At 40.2% G+C, this 20,525-nt stretch overlaps 1 protein-coding gene across 1 annotated transcript in view; it reads left to right on the top strand.

Annotated features, from left to right (window-relative positions):
- Positions 1–20,525, top strand: part of FSTL5 (follistatin like 5) — a 525,582-nt gene that overhangs the window by 264,883 nt on the left and 240,174 nt on the right. Inside the window, exon 5 of the mRNA XM_032787223.2 lies at positions 8,936–9,056. Coding sequence (XP_032643114.1) covers positions 8,936–9,056 — 121 coding nt within the window. The remainder of the gene's footprint in view (positions 1–8,935; positions 9,057–20,525) is intronic.

Genomic DNA, 20,525 nt, shown 5'->3' with positions numbered 1-20,525 from the left:
CCCAATACTTGGAGTTGAAGTACATCAGCATCTACTAACTCAGAGATGAAAGGTTCCTAAACTGTATTATTCCTCTATTGTGTCAAAGCTCTGAGATCTAAAGAGAATGGCATTTTATTTTTTTTCTTATACGGTAATACCATTCTTTCTTCTTACTGCCTTCAATACCTTGTATCCCTATTTACACAGCCAGGACTACTCTCTTTAGTCACACCATTGTCCTCCACATCCAAACAGCTTTCTGAAAGAATCCTGTAGCATCATTCAATGTATAGCTCCTCACTTTCATTTTGCAGATGATCATCGTTGAGATGAAATCTAGTATTGCCACACTCCCTCTCGCTTGTTATTGCCTCTAGTCTTTATGTTTTTGGCCTTACCTGTTTCTTCCATCATGTTGTTTCCTTTTCAAACTTTGGTACACTTTCACGCCTGTGGCACAAGTAGGGACATGCTATGGCTCTTTAGCTACTGCTGAACCTACTTCGCTTTTTATTGGGCATTATTATTTTCTAAATGTTGTACAAAAATATAAAAATGCATGGTGCCTGCCCCCAAGTTCTTATAATCAAAGATAAAATGGAAAAAAGAGCAGAAAACTAAAAATGATTTAGGAAAAAGATGGGTGGGATGGAAAGACATCTATAGTGGTCAGGGTGATTGGCTCACATCTTGCCATAATTGCTTGTTTTTAGTAGAAAAACTTCTCCTTTGTTTTATCTGCCATAGGGAACACATTCAATTACCTTTGACAGAACCCAATTAGTTGTTTCCACTATTCAAATCACATGATTGAAAAATATATATTATAAACATTAAAAGTGTTTTAAGCTTCTGATAATGAGAGATGGAGATCTTCTCTCTGATTTTGATTTAGAAAAACGTCCCTATTGAGGCAAATACTTAAGTCCCATTGACTTCAAGTGCTCCTGTGCTTTCTTATATAACAATGGACTTAAGTATATGCTTTCCTAACTCAAGCTTTTATCTACAGGGCACAGGCAGGGGCAGTATAAACTTCTGCATAACTCATGCCTAATTTTCAAGGTCAGTCCTATCATTTAGCATATACACAATATTTTATTATATCCTTCTTAATTATATAGTAGTGATGCCCTAACCTGCATGCTTTGTTTTAGAGAACAGATAAAAGATGCAATTGCTGCCTTAAAGAGTTTACTATTTAATTTTAGACAAGAGAGCAATTGTGGCTAATAAACAATAGCTGTAAGGGGAAAGAGATTATAATAAGATGATCATGATTATTCATCTTTTTTGTTTTGTAAATATTCATATGTATGAGGCCCCCACCTCCTGTTCTCCTACAGGAAGAGATGGAACAGGGTGTGACCCGTTGTGCCCGGGGAAGTCCTCACTGGAAATGCCAAGGTCAGGGCAGGCTATAAAACGGGGAGCAGATACTCCCAAGATTGGTGGGTAACACTGAAGTTAAACTTCCCAACCAGTCATATGATTCCCCACACTGGTTATCAAGAAGCAAAAAAAAATCAAAAAAAAATCTCTCACATCCCCCTTTATTTCATTCCAGTTTTCTGGCTCCCAGTCAACACCTAGGTCCAGTACGGTGAGAAGTTATTTTAAAAAAACTCTGCTCACATATATAAAACGTTCTTCTGACCCTTAAAGGTCAGTCAGATTACCAGGTCAGTATAGGTTTGGATTTTATCCAGAAGACTACACTGACAGCCAATCCTTTAGTATTTAAAACTAAAGTTCTATTATAAAGAAAAAAGAGAGAACAAGAACACAGATGTTATATGGTAAAACAGTCTCATACAAACAAAGATTCAAAGTCCATGAGGTTCCTAGCAGTATTGGTGAGTTTGCTGGTTTGAAAGTCACTCTGGAATACATCCACAGTTTGGATGGGTCATTCAGTCCTTTGTTCAGAGCTTCAGTTTGTAGCAAAGTTCCTCCAGAGGTAAGAAGCAGGATTGAAGACAAAATGGAGAAGATGCAGCTGCCTTTTATAGTCTGTTGCCATGTGGCCTGTGCTTCCTTTGTTTCAAACACAAGCCTTTTCTGTCCATAGGCATGCCCATGCAGGCCTTGCTGAGTCATAAGGTGTAACCTCTGCCTTCTCTCATGGGTCAGTTGAATAGCTGATGGTCCTTAATGGGCCATCAAGCATGCTAGGCAGATCTGATGCCAAACTGTCTGGGGGTGTCATCCAGAAGCATAGCCCATGTTTGACATACATATACATACATATCTATAACTCATAACACAAAAGGTGATACAAACATATAAACAAGAATATCATATCTGGCAAATCATAACATTTTTGCAGATATCTTACGTGGTGTATCTGGCATAACTCATTGCAGTTTTACAGTATTCGTATTCATAATATCCTAAAGTGTCCCCCAGATTCCATACTGCATTACACAGGGATATTTATCTCCTCTGGCATCAAAAAGAAGGCCAATGAGCTGCAGTTTGGCTGCTTCACATAGTCTGTAGAAACCTGAGGCCCAAAAGAACTATTTGTTTGTGCTTGTGTCTAAGTCAAGTCTCGGCCAATGCTTTTCTTGAGGGGTTATTCTGTGGAAAAGCTGGAAGTTTTCTGTATACTAATTAAATTCTTGACCTCTCTGATTTTTTTTAAGTCTTGTACTGCCAGTTGTGGTGGTGGTATTTTGTGATCAATATACCCTTCTTTTAGGACAAGCTATCAAATAACTCATTGGGTAGTTAACCCTTGTTTGCACCCTTTATATAAAAGCCTGATTTATGAAAGTATTTAAGCATATGCTTATGTCCATTCCTATATAGGAAAGCACATGAGCACCTGAAGTCATCTGGGCTGATGAAGGAAACGATGTCATTGCTAGTCTAAACCCTCCAGATGTAGTAGCATTTAACTGTGAACATCCTGTCTCCAATATAGCCAAGGTCAAAAGTGAAATGAATGATAATCTTAACCGATAATGAAAATGAATGTCAGTTTCAGCATGAACTCTCCTCCTGTTTCCCTAGGATTTAAATCAATTGACTAAATTCCTGAGATTTTCTGAAGTAAAACAGTGTAGGATGTTCTTAAGAGTTGAGTTGTATTGTAAAGCACAATACAATCACTCATTCTTACTGTGATTTATGTTTCAAATGGCATCAGTCCTCACACCAGAAAAGTGCCAGTGACAAATTATATGGCTTCTAAATGTATCTCTACTACATGTAAAAACCATAAAAGTTTCTAGAGTTTCACCCTGTCTTGGTAACTTTCCCCAGTCTGAACCTTAGAGTCCAAAAAAAAATGGGGTACCAGCATGAATTCCTCTAAGCTTAATTACCAGCTTAGATCTGATAAACTGCCACCAATCAGGACTTGGAGTGCCTGATAAACTCTGGTCTCCCTAAAACCTTCCCTGGGGACCCCAAGACCCAAATTCCTTTAGTCTCACAACAAAGGGGAATAAACCATTTCCCTTCCCCCTCCTTTCTTCCTCCCAGACCTTTCCCGCCCTGGGTACACCAGGAGATCACCGTGCTTCAAACTCCTTGAATCACAACACAGAGAAATCAGGTTTCTCCTCCCCCTTCTCCCCCTCTCCTAGGCTTTTCCTCCCTGGGTTATCCTGGAGAGATAGACAGATTCAAGCTCCGTGAATCTAAAACAGAGGAAATTCACCTTTCCTACCCCACTACTCCTTCTCCCTTCTCCCCACCAATTTCCTGGTGAGTACAGACTCAGTTCCTTTGCCTTAACAAGGGGAAAAAATTAATCAGGTCTTAAAGAGAAAAACGTTTAATAAAAGAAAGGAGAATAAAGATAATCACTGTAAATTCAAGATGTAATATTACAGGGTCTTTCAGCTTATAGAAACTGGAGAAAAAGCCTCCTCCAGCAGAAATACAATTTAAAATACTTCCAGCCAAATACACATTAAAACTCTACCAGCCAGATACACATTTGCAAATAAAGAAAACCAATTAAAAAGACTAAACCACCTTTCTACTTGCACTTACTACTTGAATAGAAAATTAGAGCCTGTAGTATGTCCGGTCACTCTCAGATCCCAGAGAGAACACAGACAAAGAAAAGAACACACAAACAAAGACTTCCCTCCACCGAGATTTGAAAGTATCTTGTCTCCTGATTGGTTCTCTGGTCAGATGTTGCAGGTCACTGTATGTTAACCCTTTACAGGTGAAAGAGACATTAACCCTTAGCTATCTCTTTATGACATACCCAGTTCGCTCAGTGCCTCTTTCTCTTGCAGTCTCTCTTTCTTATTGGAATATATTCATGTGGGCAAAAAGGAAGGGTGGTTATGTCCATAGTGTAGCTGGAAGGTGTAATTCTCAGTGCAGACAGAAATACTCGGGCTAGCCTGAACTGAGGTACACAAAGGCTTTATGAATTGAAATTCAAAGCAAGAGCCAGGGCCGGCTCTAGGGGTTTTGGCAACCCTAAGCAGCAAAAAAAATAGTGGTGTCCAGAATGCTGCCCCTGAAATTGTGCCACCCCAAGCACATGCTTGGTTTGCTGGTGCCTAGAGCTGACCCTGACAGGAGCATGAATGTGAGTCTTCTACATCCCAGATGAGTGCCATGACCACCAGGCTAGAGAGTCAGTCTGGGTATGTCTGTGCTGCAGCTGTGAGATGTGATTCCCAGCATGAGTAGACAGGCTTGCCTGATCTCAGACCCAGGAGCCCAGGTGGGCTTGGAGTTGGGCAGCTATCCCAAGCTGCTACCCATGCAGAATCATCTATGCTGCTATTTTTTGAGTGCTAGCTCAGGCAGAGCTAGAGAGAGTCTATCCGCCAATGCTGGGACTCACCTGTAGACATTCCCAGACTGACTCTCTAGCCCGGTGATCAGGGCACTCACCTGGGATGTGGGAGATCCAGATTCATATTCTTGCTCTGAATTTACCTTCATTAACTCTTTGTGAGGAGAACAGGTAGCATTATCTCCATCTTCCTGCTTAGGATCTGAGGCACAGAGGAAATAAAGTAAAAAATATCCACCAATTTTAGATGCTTAATTTGAGATGTTTAAAACCTGATTTTTTTCAAAGTATTTGGCACTATGTAGCCTTTTATATGTTCAAACCATGGCTCCCATTGACTTCAACTGCAGCAGTGAGCACTCATCTGCAAATCAGACCCCATTATCTCAAGTTGGGCACCCAGAAAATGAGAAACCCCCAATTAGTGACCACCTGTGGAAAGTTTCGTTTTGACTTGACTTGCATCACATTGGAACTCTGGCAGAGGCAGGGATAGGAGACAGTTGTTCAGGGTAGTATTCAACTTACTTAACCATGCGACCATCCTTTCTCTTCCTGCAACCCCATGCCTCATTCAGGACACACCTTCCAGCATCTGCAACAAATGAAACAGAGGGTCCTACAGTCAACACCTTAGTTTACTATATAATCCTAATTTAGGACTGGTCTACACTAGGAATTTACTTTGGTATAACCATGTCTCTCAGCATTATAAAAAAATCCACACCCCTGAGAGACGTAACAGTACCGACCTAATCTAGGGTGACCAAATAGCAAGTGTGAAAAATCAGGGATTGCGGGGCGGTATTGTTGCATATATAACACAAAGCCCTTAATTTTGGGACATCTGGTCACCCTAAACTAACCCGCCCTCCCAGTGTAGACAGCACTAGATTGATAGAAGATTTCTTATGTCAACCTAGCTACTGTCTCTTAGGGATGTGTGTTACCTGTGCTGATGGGAAAAACCTTCCATAGCTCTAAGTAACATCTACACTGAAGCACTACAGCAGCACAGCTGCAGTGGTGTAACTACACTGCTGTAGCATTGTAATGTAGACATGCCCTCATTCCCAGAGCACCACCCATTCTGTGCACTGAACGAAGCAAGGATCTTGTGGAATATATGTATGACAATGGTTTTCAAACTTCTGTATCATTGACCCCTTTTACGCAGCAAGCTTCTGAGTATGACCCCTCTCCCCCTTATAAATTAAAATCACATTTTGTTATATTTAACACTATTGTAAATGCTGCGGGTGAAGCAAGGTTTGAGGATGGAGGCTGATAGTTTGTGACCCCCTAAGGGGTCCCAGCCCCCAGTTTGAGAACCCCAGATGTGTGATCATGTGTTAAATAATGTGTTAAAATACATAGGCACTAGGGGGCCTGAATTTAGGTTGCATGGGCAACTGTAATCCTGGCATTTCCTAATTTTTTGAATTCTTAACTTTGCAAGCTTAATAATGTTCTTTAAAAGTGTGTATGTGTGGTTTCATAGGTTTTTTAAAACGTCAACATAAAGAATAGAAATTCTATCCTATTACAGTATATTTATTCCCATGTGGCTAATCAGCAGGGTTTGGGACTTTTAGACCCATTGTACAGACCTCTGCCATTTGAGTGATTAATAGTAGTAGGTTGTTAACTTATATGAGTTAGTGCTAAAAGGAGGTGGGATAGTTTGCCAGTGGGTTTCACAGATATTTGCTGACAGCAGATTGCACCCATTTCCCCCCAAGCTTATGACCCCTTCTTCTCTGTCCCTTTTGACCTGGCCCAGTCTTGTTTATTTGTTATCCTTTGCTCCTTATTCTAGTTCCATTCTTCTCACATTACTAGTGCCAGTCTCCACTCCTGACATTTTTCATCCCAGTCTCCTTACCCACCCGCCATCTCCTGATTCCTTGTCCCTCCTCCTGCACCAGCATGGCTCTTTCTTTCTTTCCCCACCTCCACTCCCTGTTGCACTGATTTACGGTACCAGTGTCCTCACCCAACTCTCAGTTTGCCCCGGCCCTTCACCCAATCTCAGTCTCATTCTCACCCACTGACTCCCAGTCCTTCTCTTCCATTTCAGACTATCTTCTAGTCCCATTCCCCCTTCTTTCCAACTCCCAGTTTCAGTTTCATCCTCTTTGCTTCTCTACCTTCTGCTCCCCCCCTCCAGTTCTGGTCTCCCACTCCCCGGGTCCTCATTCCAATAGATTCTCTCCCTCCCCACCCCCACCCCCAGCTCTTGTCCCTGTTCCATTTGAGTCAATTGGGCCAAGCAATAATTAAGAGCATAGGAGAGAGAGGCTTTCTGCTGTCAGTTCAGATGCCTGACCCAGAGTCGCTATTATGTGGAAAGTGTGGTTTTGCCCTTGTAGCCCTGGCCTGGACAGTGCAGGGTCTGTTGTTCTGAGGGATTCTCTGTACACAAAGTTCTGTTTTCATGAGCCAATTGTGAATTTTAACATCTACAAGCATCTCAAATTTAGAAGTTAATTAGCTGAAACTTATAAGACTTCTATAACAGTGAGATTCCCAAATGATATAAGCACAGTAACTAACTTGGAACATAAGGTATGTATATTTAATTGTCTTTGGCTGCATTTCTGCCTTTTATCAGCCAGCTAAGGAGATGATTGGGTATTTAAGGACCAGTTTCATTGCATAGATTCCATACAGCATCTTTTTTCTGCATTCTGGTGGCATTAATCATAATAACCAAGCTAGATAAACAATGCATAATAGAACTAATTTTCTTCAGATAACATCTTATTTAATAACTAAACTATGTGCATGGTAGTTTTTAAGGTTTTTGTGCTTGTGCATCTATAAATTATCATTTATAAATTATTAACAAGGTTATTATACACATTTAAAGAATTTTATACACCTCTATATGAGAACCATCCCATTTGTTAGGGAAAAATAAGTTTGCACTTCTATCTTTAGGCTTATTGGTCCTTTTGTTTTATGGTATTTGCATGTTTGGAAATATTTTCATTTGCTCTAAGGAGAGCTGTGAATTCAGTTATCAGCATTGCTCCTTTCTGCTCTTGTTGTCCCTTGGGTGGAGCAATTGGAATATCCCAATTGCATATTTATGAAACAGTCTGGATCCTCTGCATTTGGTTATGGGAAAACATAGCATTCAAAGGTAATAGTGTAAACTGTAATATCCCTTTAGCTGAAGTATAGTTTTTATTATTTGTTTATATTTATTTAGGAAGAGAATAGTGTATGTTTTATATTGAATTGAGCTGTGTTCATTGCAGAAGTTTGATCTTCTTGCAGCACTACAACGGTTGGCTGTGTTTTCTTTGATTCGTATGGATGCGTAATTAAGTTTTCTCTTTAAGCTGTGATGTAAAACATGGCTCTTGAGCATTTGTTGTTATGAAAGATCTCCTGGCACTTTTAAAATATTAGGTGCATCTATGGGATTTGCAGACTAGCATCTGACAATTTTTGGTGTAATCTATATTTGTCCTTGCAAAGTCTAGAGACTGAATATATAAATCATGCACAAATTAGAAGAACATACCTTCAGCAGAGGTTCATTAGTGTTAAAATCTAATAACCACTAATTATAATCCAGTTACAAAGTGGATGCTCCCCTTGTGGAGACACTGAGATATCTTTTCAAGTCTTTTAAAACAGGTTCTTAGGAAATATAATAGGGTTGTCAGATGTGTATGAGAAGTTGATGTAATTGCTGGTGTAATAAGAATTGGGAACCTAACAAAAATAAAAATGTTCTGATTTGGGGTGTTGGGAAAGGGAGGGTCATAGGATAGAGAGACTTGCTACTAATCAATGTTGTTATAAGAGGACAATGTCCTTGTTAATACATCTCACTTTTTTTTGTAAAGAATTTCAATACAGTGAAATCTTGCTTGCAAACAAGAATATCTATACAGTGTTATTACATACTGTGTCATACGATATATTCCTCACATTTCACAAACTTTTCTGTAAACTCATTGGCACTGACTTAAAGGTATTAACTTTCTAAACTGTAATAAATAATTATAAAGCAAGTGGAAGTCCCCAACTTTACACAGTTTCAGTTCATTGCCCAAGCAGCCTTAAAATGATCTATTAAATGATTATTAGAAACAATTAATTATAGTGTGAAACTCTAAGAGCTCAAATGTAATTTCATGGTTATAATTTTCTTGTCAGGTAATAAAACAAGATGAGCTTGGCAAGGATCTGTCTGACTGCTCTCTGTTCGATCTGCTGAAATATGATGATTATAACAGTGACAAGCGCCTAGTTCTGGAAGAATTCTACAGAGCATTTGGTAAGTACAAGATTTTTTCTATTCTTCTCACAGTTTTCTCTTTCTGTCTCACTCTTTTTAAAAATCAAATGTCCTAATTTGAAGTGCCATGATGAGGTGCTTCAACAGTGAGCACAACTTGATCATTATGATGTAGGGGAACGTCCTGAAACAGAAATCAATAGAAGATGCATTTGTGTACAGTTTTCTCAAGACAATGATTCTGATAAAGGGGTATTTGTAGAAGATCTGCTTTTCTGTCAACAAACGAATGTACGGATGCACTAGTGAAAAGCTACTGTATTCAAGATCAGGTTGTAATCTATAAAACTGGTCAAGCCACATCCCTTTTCTGTATTCTGATTGCTACAAGTGTTCATTTCATGCTGATCTGCCGCTGTTGTGATTGTTCAACAAAATTTGTTGGAGGGTATTCTGTAGAGGATTCATAGAACCAGGTGAATTTTCAGTGTTACTTGTTGGTGGTCCTTGTTGGACATCCCTCATTACTGGATGTCCAAGGTTTCTGGGAACAAAAGTTTACTGCTGTATGGTATTGTTGCATCTCCAGACACTGCTGTTTTCTGTTATATGACCCCAATTTTTTGGCTAGTTGCTCGAGTCAAAAAGGGGTAATGATATTATAATGAACTGAAAGTTTTTTCTTTTCTGCTTACCACTAAAAGATGTTAGAGGAGACCATATTTAAAATTGGGAAGCTATTGGAAAACAAATGGGAGGTGATGGATAATGAAAGCATTGCTTCACAGCCACCTTAGGTTTTTCTGTTAGGCAATGAAGAGCCCGAGTCACTTCTTAGTATTTTCCAACTGATGTATCTGCTTTGATTTTAAGGGGCATATAATTTACATTTATATAAGTGAGAGCAGAGCAGTCTAGGAGTGTAACGTGTGTTTGGGTGTTAAATCTCACTCAGATCACAAGTGGAAATGTATTTGGTGTTTTCTTCCTAGTTGCTGTGTGCAAAAGAGGCTGTTTCATAATTTGTCACATTCTAGCATAATCTGTGGTGAAGCCCAGGAGTGTTGAAGGTCAGTCTTGAGGTTCAGTGACAGAGCTACATGGAGAAACCTGCACAACTACTGCATGCACTAGCTCTGGTGCTGACTATTAGTTGCTATTAGTCCTTTCAATACATGAGCGCTAAACTTCACCCTTTTTAAAAGGGAACTAATTGAGTGTATTCAGAAATATCACATGCCTGCTCTTTGAAATGTGCAAGCATGATGATCATCATTTATAAATTATTCCATTTGAATTATTTAGTATGGTTTTAAAAATTCTTAGGAAAGGCCGGTGGATAAATGATTGTTCAACTTAAATTATGTGTGCATATTAGACCTTTTGTGAAAACAATAAAAGCTATTGGTCTCCTTGTTGATACACGCAGAGTCCACCAGAAAGATAGTGTATGACATATGATATGTCTGTATAATATTTTTAATCATGAAAGATTAAGAAAATGAAGATAAGTATAGTATTAAATAGACTACATCACATACTTTGTGTATTATTACATACATTGTTACACTCTTGGTGTGAATCTGGGCATTTAAACAAGATACTGAATATGGTAGGGATTGTATAACTCATTTAAATAAACTTTGGTCCATTTAAACTATTTCTGGGGCAGATTTTCAAAAAATCCTCTGATTTTGAATGTGCAGTTCTTCTTATGCAATCCATTTTGGGTACAGTAATACAGCTAAGAAGTCTTACTACTTGTGTTATGGGTCAGATAGGTAAAGTGGATGAGGGAATATCTTTTATAAGACCAATTTCTGTTGGTGAGAGAGACAAGGATTTGAGCTTACATAAAGCTCTTTTTCAGCTCTGGGCAACTGAGAGTGTCGCTGCTAAATACAAGATGGAACAGAATGTTTAGCATGAATACTTACCCCCCATTTCAACATCCCTCCCATCACAGAGAGGAAAGGGAAGGGGAGGGAAAAACAGCTGGTGAGGAGCATTGCTAGGGGGTTATACATAGTTGTAATAAGTCCAGTATCTCTATTCAGTCCATGATTTTTAATGTCTAGTAAAATTAGGAATTTAAGCTCCCAGCTTCGTCTTTTGAAAGTGTTATGGAGGTTTCCTTGGAGGATGAGGACGGATAGGTCAGATATAGAGTGATCACTTTGTGAAAAGTGTTCACTCATGGGTGATGTGGTGTTTTTGTCTTTTATCATTTTCCTGTGTGAGTTCATTCAAGAGTGTAGTGATTGTCAGGCTTCACCCACATAGTTGCTATTGGGGCATTTAGTGCACTGGATGAGGTATACCACGTGCTGTAATAGGCATGTGTAGAACCCCTGGATCCTGAAAAATTTATTGTGGAGGGTGGTAATCATTGTAGCAGTGGATGTATGTCTGCAAGTTTTGCATCTGTTGTTCTGGCAGGGTCTGCTGCCGCTTCATGTTGATGTGTCCTGGTCTGTGGGGTGCTTGCTTCTGATGATGAGTTTGGAGAGGTTGGGGAGTTGTTTGAAAACCCAAAGATGGGGTTCAGGAAAGATTTATTTCAGGATGGGGTCCACATCGAGTATGGGTTGTGGTTATTTGGTGATAGCCGGTATGGGTTCCAGTGTGGGGTGGTAGATGTCAATTAGGGGTGTGCAGTCAGAGGGGGTTTTATTTCTGTTGAAACAGATATTCTAGGGTGTTTGGATGACCCATTCCATAATACAATCTATTTCTCTGGTGGAGTGTCCTTGTTTGGTGAAGGTGGGTTTTGAGTATGTTAAGATGTATGTCCCAGACTTTCTCCTCAGAGCATGTTCTGTGGCATCTGACTGAGTGCTTGGTTGTAGATAGATAAGATTTCTTGATGTGTTTGGGTTGGTTATTGGATCTATGCAGGTAGGTATGGTGATCCCCGGGTTTCTTGTATATAGTTGTCTGTAGGGTTCCATTGTTGAAGCTAATCACGGTGTCCAGGAAGTTGATGCTGGTATGGGCTCCTCTGTGGGTAGGCCTGTACTATAACACTTGCATAGATGAGGAAGGCAGCCTCCCCCGCACTTTTTTAAAATGTATTAGGCACCCTGGGCCTATTGGGCAGTTTGCTATTTTGCTTGCCTTGCCCATATTTACTGTCTGTTACACCTCCCTGTGCATTAGCTGCCCCAGCATAACTTTGCTGAGAACTGCATGGAGGAATTTCCTCAGAGCCCTACTCCCCCAGAAGTCTCCATGCTGTCCCATGAGGTTACATGCCGTAATGGCCGATGAGTCCCCATATGCCCTAGGGCTTCATTTGCAACATGGGCATCGCTACCTTTGCTGGGGGGTCCTGCTCCTGTCTTGCTGCCCAAACTTCAGCCCAGGCTGGGCCTGCTCTGTGACCCCATGCAGACCTCTCATACCTAGCTGCCTGAAGCTGCTGTCGCAAATGCAAATCAGCATGCAGCATCTGTGTAATACCATCAATTTCCACACTGAAGGAGTAGCTTTTGGACCTTCCACTCCTGGGCCCAGAGTATTTTGCATATTTACTATTCCAATAGGCTGACTCCTGTCAGGTGAAGTCCGTGAGTGACTGCACGAGCATGATCCTTGCACCTGGCAGTGGCCCCTGCAACTGCCACCCCTTCCAGGCTGGAAGGCCAGATACCACCTCTGCCACCCATTCCCCCTAACCTCTGTGGTACAGGTCACACTCACTGCTACCCAGAAAGCATTGCCTTCTTCTCCCGGCCAGCCAGACAAACTCCTCCTGCTTAAGTGCAGGGTGGCAATTCTGAGAGATGCTGGTATATAAGGATGTGACATCCATGGTGGCAAGGATGGTATTCTGAGAGAGGTTTTTAATATTGTGGAGTTTGTGGAAGAAGTCGGTTGTGTCCTGGAGGAAGTTGGCCTTTTGTGTGGTGATTAGTCTGAAGATGGTTTCTATGAGTCTCCATATTCCGTCAGGAAGAGTTCCATGGCCATATATGATGGGTCTGCCTGGGTTCTCTTGTTTGTGTATCTTAAGAAGCGTGTAGAATGTCCATGGGGTGGGTTTGTGGGGACTGAATTTGTAGAATTTTCTTTTGGAGTTGTTTGGGGAAAAATTTGACGATAGCCTAAAATTCCTGAGTAAATTGTGGTGTGGGATCATCTTTGAGTTTGTCACTTGTTACTGTGCTTCAAGAAGTCGGAATTTAGATGACTATCTTTTGTACCCACAAATTGTCGGTACATATATACAGACACAAAGTTAGATGCCTCTCTCAAAGAAGCATCTCTTTCTGTTTTAATTATCACCCAGTATAGAAATATTAATATTTCAAAATTCTGGTGTTTAGGTACCACATTGCCTTCCTGCTTCACAGTGGTCCCTGTCCATAGGTTCTCTCAACTTCTGTCCTGGAATAGTTTTCATGTATGTTATCTATGTGTATGTGGTAATATAGCACACACAAGTATCTGTATGAGGAAGGACTGCAAGATTGGAAACAAGTATGAGAGAAGACCTTTAGTTCATTTGTATCAATAGCTTGGGAGTAAAGAGGGAAGTCTTGTAACTGAGTATGAGATCATCAAACTCATTTTTAACCAGGACTTAGAATGATATTTGAACCCAAATCTTTGGGGTTGAAAGCCTGTTTTACTAATCTGTTATACAACCTAGGTTCCTTAAAGACTTAGGTCAGTGGTTTTCAGTCTTTTTCCATGTGCTAAAAAATGTTGAATGGAGGTGCGGACCCCTTTAGAAAACTTAGATGTGTCTGTGGACCGTCAGGGGACCATGGACCACATGTTGAAAACAACTTATTTAGGGAATTAAATTTTATTTCAATATGCAGACAAGGACCAGAGTGTGATATCTGTTTTAATTAATTATCTTTTGTTTCATTAGCATCTCCTAATAGTTTTTTTTTCCAGTAGTGTAGTTAATTATAGCCTTGATTGTAACATAAAGATTGTAAGTTCAGAATCAAATATGACTGTGAATTACATTGTGCGTTTTATGATAAGGCACCAGTCAGGCAATAGGAACTTTTATTTTTTTCTATTAATAAACTACCTTCAGGACAAAGAGAGATCATCCATTTTAAAGATTACAATACATATTTTAGATTAAAGGAAGCTGGTTTTCTTGATAATAAACTGGTAGTTGCCAAGTAGAAAGATTAACATATTAATTCATATTCACTTACTGCTAATTATTTAGACAATATCTCTTCAGCTGACAAAATACATTTGAGATAAATACTGGATCCCCCCCACTTTTGCAATGCGTGTAAAATAAGTATGTGTGAAATAAGCAAATATCACTCTTAAATATGCAGTTCGTTTAAATTTACAGTTTTTTAACTTATGTTTATTTGTGCTGTACTTTTACCAGCTATCAGTTCATATAACAATGTTGCTGATGGAAGTAGAAGGCATCATGCTCAGGAAGATTTGTAATTTAAATAGTAAGTGGTGTATTGGGTTAAACCTCCATTAAACAGCTGTGAGCTCCACCCCTCATTTAAGATAGCTGTAAGAGACAGCAAAACAAAGATCTCTTCCAAGTATCAGTGGGTTAGTGTAGTCTGGTATTTCTGGTATTTATTGCAAGGGAGAATACAGAGTGACAGACTGTCTCTCTTGGGATGAAGCGGTCTGGAAAGTTATGGTCCTTACATTCAGGGCTTTTTCTCTTCTGTGAGTAGATGATGAAGGCAGTAACAGAGAGGTGAGAACTGCTTCTGACAGAACTCTGTCTTGAGATCTAGTTACTTGGGCCCCAGTTAATCAAGATAATTCAACGTTTGTAAATTTAAGCATCTGAGTAGTCCTATTGGCTTCAGTAGGGCCTCGGAATTTGTGGGGGTTTTATTTCGAGGCTTTTGTTCTTTTATCCTTAACATACATATGCCAGTGTTAGCCTTTTTACATATATCATGAGCTTTTGAAGGGCTACAGGTTATATTTCCAGCCCTGCTATTTGAATGATGCAATCACAAAGGAGCAAAACAAATTACTTCCAATAATAGTAGGGGGTTAAAAGGAAAAAAAATAAGCTGAATATTAAGAAAAAATTCCCAATCAGATTTTGTTAGACTATGGAACAGTGTCTCAGTGCAAGACCCATAAACAGGGATCATTAAAACTAAAATGATAGAGATGTCTTTTAAAGCAGGGACATGGAGTATGTAACATAGATAAAGTTTTCCCTACCCTTCGGATTCTAGCTGACCACCCTTTTTAGTCAAAAAGGAATTGTGCACTGTTTGGTGGGTAGGTTGGAAAAGCTTGGATATTGACTTTCACTATAGCTGCTCAAACTTGGAATTTCTGTTCCACAGGGAATTCTAAGAAGTTGTTTTTGTTCAGACTACGATTGTTTTTTTTAATATGAAATTTGCTGTGGAAAGGAAATTTTGGTTCTTTGGAATATTTCCATTTGAGTTCTCTGCCACAGAATGGGAAACTTAGAAACTAGGAAACTTGTCTTAAGCTTGACTCCCACAGCTTCCAGGGCCACAAAGGTCCTGAGGAATAGGGAGCCTAGACACCTTGAGAGCTCCATCTGGAGGCAAGGCTCCTAGGGCTGCAAGGCTCTCAGTTTCCTCTAGACAGACTGATGAGGAGCCAGGGAGTCAGGAACCTGTTTGATTTCCACAAAAGCTTTGTTGAAATCAGGAGATTCCTGCAAATGTTTTAAGTTCAAAGAATGAGCATTTGTTGACAGAAACAAAGTCAGTTGGAAAAATTCAGACCAACTCTAGTTATCACATGGTTCTGAAGCTTAGAATATGGATACCCCATGTGTGGGTAAATTATAATATATATGTAAAATAAAATGATGTATGCATACATACACAACACACCAAATAAAAGTAAAGTCAAAGGGGTTTATATTTATGAATACCTCTTTTAATAATGGGCAAAAAATAAATGCATTTTGTCTCAGAGGAGCGGCTGAAATGTAAGATGATGGAGTTAGTCACCAAGTAGAGGAATCAAATACAGAATATTCAGAGTTTTAGGTTCTGTAAATTATACATTATTCACAAAAGAACTCAAGGATTTGCTGACTTTGTATAATTAAACGGCGAAAAAGTTCATTAGCACAGAGTTAAGGTTTCCCAGTACCAGCTTGTGCCCTTCTAGAACGTCAAGTTTAGCATAACTTAATCTTTAGAAAATACAGCATTAAGGTAAATACTGAGCTAGCCTTAACTCTGCTTTCCTAGAGCTGCAACAGCAATGGGAATTATCTGCATGCACTGCCCTGCATTCAGTGTGTGAGTTAAATGCTTTGAACAGTGGAGGATGTAGGTGTGGCAGGTTGATAAAAGTATATTTGTAAGATGAGAGATGGAGATTAGTTTGAGTGTCACAGAGATATGGCTGTGATATGAGGAGATCAGGTTTGTGCCTACCCCATGTATGTGAGTAAAAGAAAAGGGAACATGCATACTTCAAGGAGCTACTGAAAGATTCTATAGGTTGTCACAGTAGCAGGGCACCAGAGGATGGGAGGGTCTTTCCACAGGGATTATCAATAGTGAGCTGGGATATGAGAGCAGTCTGTGGGGGTTAGTGAAGATAAGGGGAAGTATAAGTTTACATGGTATCCTGTGAGTAAGTGTGAAGGGGTTATTAAATTTCACAAGTGAACTTTTTTCTGTCAGGAGAGTAGGTACACTATAGGGACAATAGCTGCACATCTATAGTGCCATACTTATGCTAGCGTAACCCTGTAGTGTAGATGCAGCCTACAATTATGGAATGGATTTGTCATCTGCTACTGAGCCAGCCTAGCTCCATCCTCTTTGGAACCCCCCTTCAGGTAGTTGAAGGCTGCTATCAAATCCCCCCTCACTCTTCTCTTCTGCAGACTAAACAAGCCCATTTCCCTCATCCTCTCCTCATAAGTCATATGCACCAGACCCCTGATCATTTTCATTGCCCTCCACTGGACTCCCTCCAATTTGTCCACATGCTTTCCATAGTGGGGGACCCCAAACTGGATGCAGTTCTCCAGCTGTGGCCTCACCAGTGCTTAATAGAGGGGAATAATCACTTTCCTCGATCTGCTGGCAATGCTTCTACTAATGCAGCCCAATATGCTGTTAGCCTTCTTGGCAACAAGGGCACACTCATGTTGACTCATGTCCAGTTTCTTGTCCACTGTAATCCCCAGGTCATTTTCTGCAGAACTGCTGCCTAGCCAATTGGTCCCCAGCCTGTAGCAGTGCATGCAATTCTTCCATCCTACATGCAGGACTCAGCACTTGTCCTTGTTGAACCTCATCAGATTTCTTTTGGCCCAAACTTCCAATTTGTCTAGGTCACTCTGGACCCTATCCCCACCCTCCAGCATATCTATCTCTCCCCCTAGCTTATTGTCATCTGCAAATGTGCTGAGGGTACAATCCATCCCATCATCAAGATCATTAATGAAGATGTTGAACAAAACTGACCCCAGGACCGATCCCTGGAGCACTCTGCTTGATACCTGCTGCCAAGTAGACATCAAGCTATGGATCACTACCCATTGATCCCAATAATCTAGCCAGCTTTCTATTCACCTTATAGTGCATTCGTCTAATTCATACTTTTTTAACTTGCTGGCAAGAATACTTTGGGAGACTGTATCAAAAGCTTTGCTAAAGTCAAAGTATATCATGTGCACTTCTTTCCCCATATCCACAGAGCCAGTTATCTCATCATAGAAGGCAATCAGGTTGGTCAGGCATGACTTGCCCTTGATGAATTCATGTTGACTGTATGCCTCACCCTTGATTCCAGTTCACATGAGGGGGGAAGGGGATGTCAGATCCCCACTGGTGCCCCCCCCCAGCTTGTGACACACTCATGGGAGGGGAATGTAGTGCTGACAGGTGCCACTGCCTCCATTTTCCTTCAGTCCTGTCACTGACCCCCATGTTTCCCTTCAGTGTCCCACCCCTCCTCCCTGTCCCCCCACCCATCCTCTCAATCCCTCCTCACACCTACACCTTTCTCATTCTATTTCCACCTATTCTGCCACTGCAAATCACCAGCCCCTCCCAGTGAACATTAGCATCTGTCATTTATTTTCTTTTCAGAAATAGTTTTGGCACCTTCTGAATATTCTGCTGCACTCAGATTGTATTTCTCCATCATTAAAAGATGCTTTGACAAAGGCAGATCAGAGCAAAAATAGCTCCTGTTTTTATTTCAGATTTCTGCCTTGAATTGGATTTTAGTGCCTGTGTGGTGCTTAGATTCATTGGCAGGAACATTCCCTTGGAGCTGCACAAGTCCTGTGACTCTAGGGCACCTTTAAACACTCCTTGTGTTCTCGCTGTCTGCACAGGTGCAGTGTAATGTATTAGGCATGTGAGCCTTAGGGCAAGTCTACACTACAGCACCACATCAGCACAGCTGCAGTGTGTCTGGTGAAGATGCACTATACCAGTGGGAGAGCACTCTCTTGTTAGCATATTTACTCCACATTGGCAAGAAGCAGAAGCTATGTGGCCAGTTGACATAGTGCCAGTGTGGGGGCAGAGCGAAACTTGCGTTGCAGGGGAAGGGGGTTCCCCTGAGCTATGTAAGTTAGATTGATTTAAGTGGTAGGGTAGACCTGTCCTTAATCTTGGCAGAAGGCCTAACTGAAGAAACAAACTCTTTTTCAAATAATGGGTGATGGGTGGCATGCACTCTGTTGCGGCAACCCCTGAGCATTGGAGACCCTGATGCAGTTATCTCAGCCCTCTTGATCTCTCTCTGTGGACAAAAATGTGTTTCCAAAATGTCAACTTTAAGAAAAGTGTTGTTTTTTTTTCTTGGAGGCTATATGCTGGAATCCCGTTGATCAGATGGCCCCAAATTTGGATCACTGACCACATCCTGCACCCCGATAAGGCACACCAGATTTCAAGGCAATCCAGTTTTAGACCACTTCGACCAGTTGAGCTTTAAACAGAAATGCTGGTATTAATGTTAACTATAGCTCTGCTCTAATGTTTCTTATGGTATCAGAGTAATTTTATATAGACTAGAAACACTCTTTTATCTTTGTGCTGTAGCAGTATTATTCAATTTATGAAACAAATCATTGTGTATTAATATATTGTGCTCTTTAATTTTTAAAATGAAAATCTCTGAAGCATATAGCTCAGGTGCCCTATACAATGGGCCACAAAATCTCAAAGCTTTACTACAAACAAGTAAATAGTAAATTATTCTGTTTGATCACTTAACAGATGCAGATACATTTGTGAGCACTTCCATTTATGATAGCAGTAGAAAAAAATGAAGTTAATGTGGAAATTTCTGAATAGAACTCATTGAATACAATGAATGCGAATACCAAGCTTTATCATAAATAATGCAACAAAGTAATGTTCCAGTTGTAGCAACTGGCATCCTCTATGAAGTGAAGAAAGAAGAATATCACAGTCTTCTGCAATGAGATACCCATATTAGTGCATAGCTGTTTCTAAGGGCAATTTATGCTGAATAAAAGTGCTTGGAAACAAATATTGAAGCAATTTGGATTTTTTTTTAAATGCCACCAAATATGCCAGGAGCTAACTGAAGAATTAGCTGCACAAAACAAAACAGGGGCCTAGTTCTGATACCCTTATTCTCAAAGAATAGTACTTTCCTCCTTGTGAGGTAATGTGCTGCTCATCATGAATAAGGATATCCCAATCTGGTTGATAGTGGTTACTTGTAGTTTAGAATACCATGTCCTGGTACTCTACATAATGCATTACAGTATACTTCAGATAATGGAATGTACTTTATTTTATTACAGGTAGGGCTCAGGTCAGAAAATTCTGATCTGAGTTGAAAACATTCCGTATTTGCAGGGTGTTCAAGTTCTGATCAGGGCTATGACAGTGACAGTGTCGTCCTTAAAATGTGAATCTGGTTTGATATTCCAATGCTTCTTCCTCCCCAAAGGGATTTTGTTTCAGACTCATGCCTTATTTTGATTTACATTTTATTTTTAATTAGTTTTATTTGATTGTAAATTTGTCAAACACAGATATTCCATGGAAATTTTGCAAAATCATAGTACAAATCTGTGACTTTGCTCCTGCACAGTGAAAAAGAGGCCAAGGTCCAACAATCATACAAACAGTGTCTGATACAAAGCCCACTAAAATCAATGGAATCCTTCCTTCTACTTCAGTGAATTTTGGATCAAAAGGCCCAAATCATGGTATCTCTACACAGTATGCACAACGACTTAATTCAGTGAAAGTCCCTAAGAGGGATTGCAGGATTTGGTCCTAACATTTTCTAATCACCTTGGGCCTGTCTTATGATCTTTTTAAATTTCCCAAACCTGTTTTTTTTTTTAATTTACATTGTAGAGATTGGCAGGGAGTAATTGCAGAAGCATACAATATATTGTGGTAATCTAGCCGTCCAGTCCCAGACCTGGACTTTAGTGTCCACCAGTCTGGTCCTGTCCCAAACCTGGACTTTTGCGTCCAAAGTTTGGGGGCTTACCTGAAACTCCCCCAAGCTCACTACCAGCTTGGA

This window comes from Chelonoidis abingdonii, chromosome 5 (genome assembly GCF_003597395.2).
Source record: "Chelonoidis abingdonii isolate Lonesome George chromosome 5, CheloAbing_2.0, whole genome shotgun sequence".
Classification (NCBI taxonomy): domain Eukaryota; kingdom Metazoa; phylum Chordata; order Testudines; family Testudinidae; genus Chelonoidis; species Chelonoidis abingdonii.
Note: the sequence above shows the minus strand (reverse complement) of the source record. Positions and strands in the feature narration are given on the sequence as shown.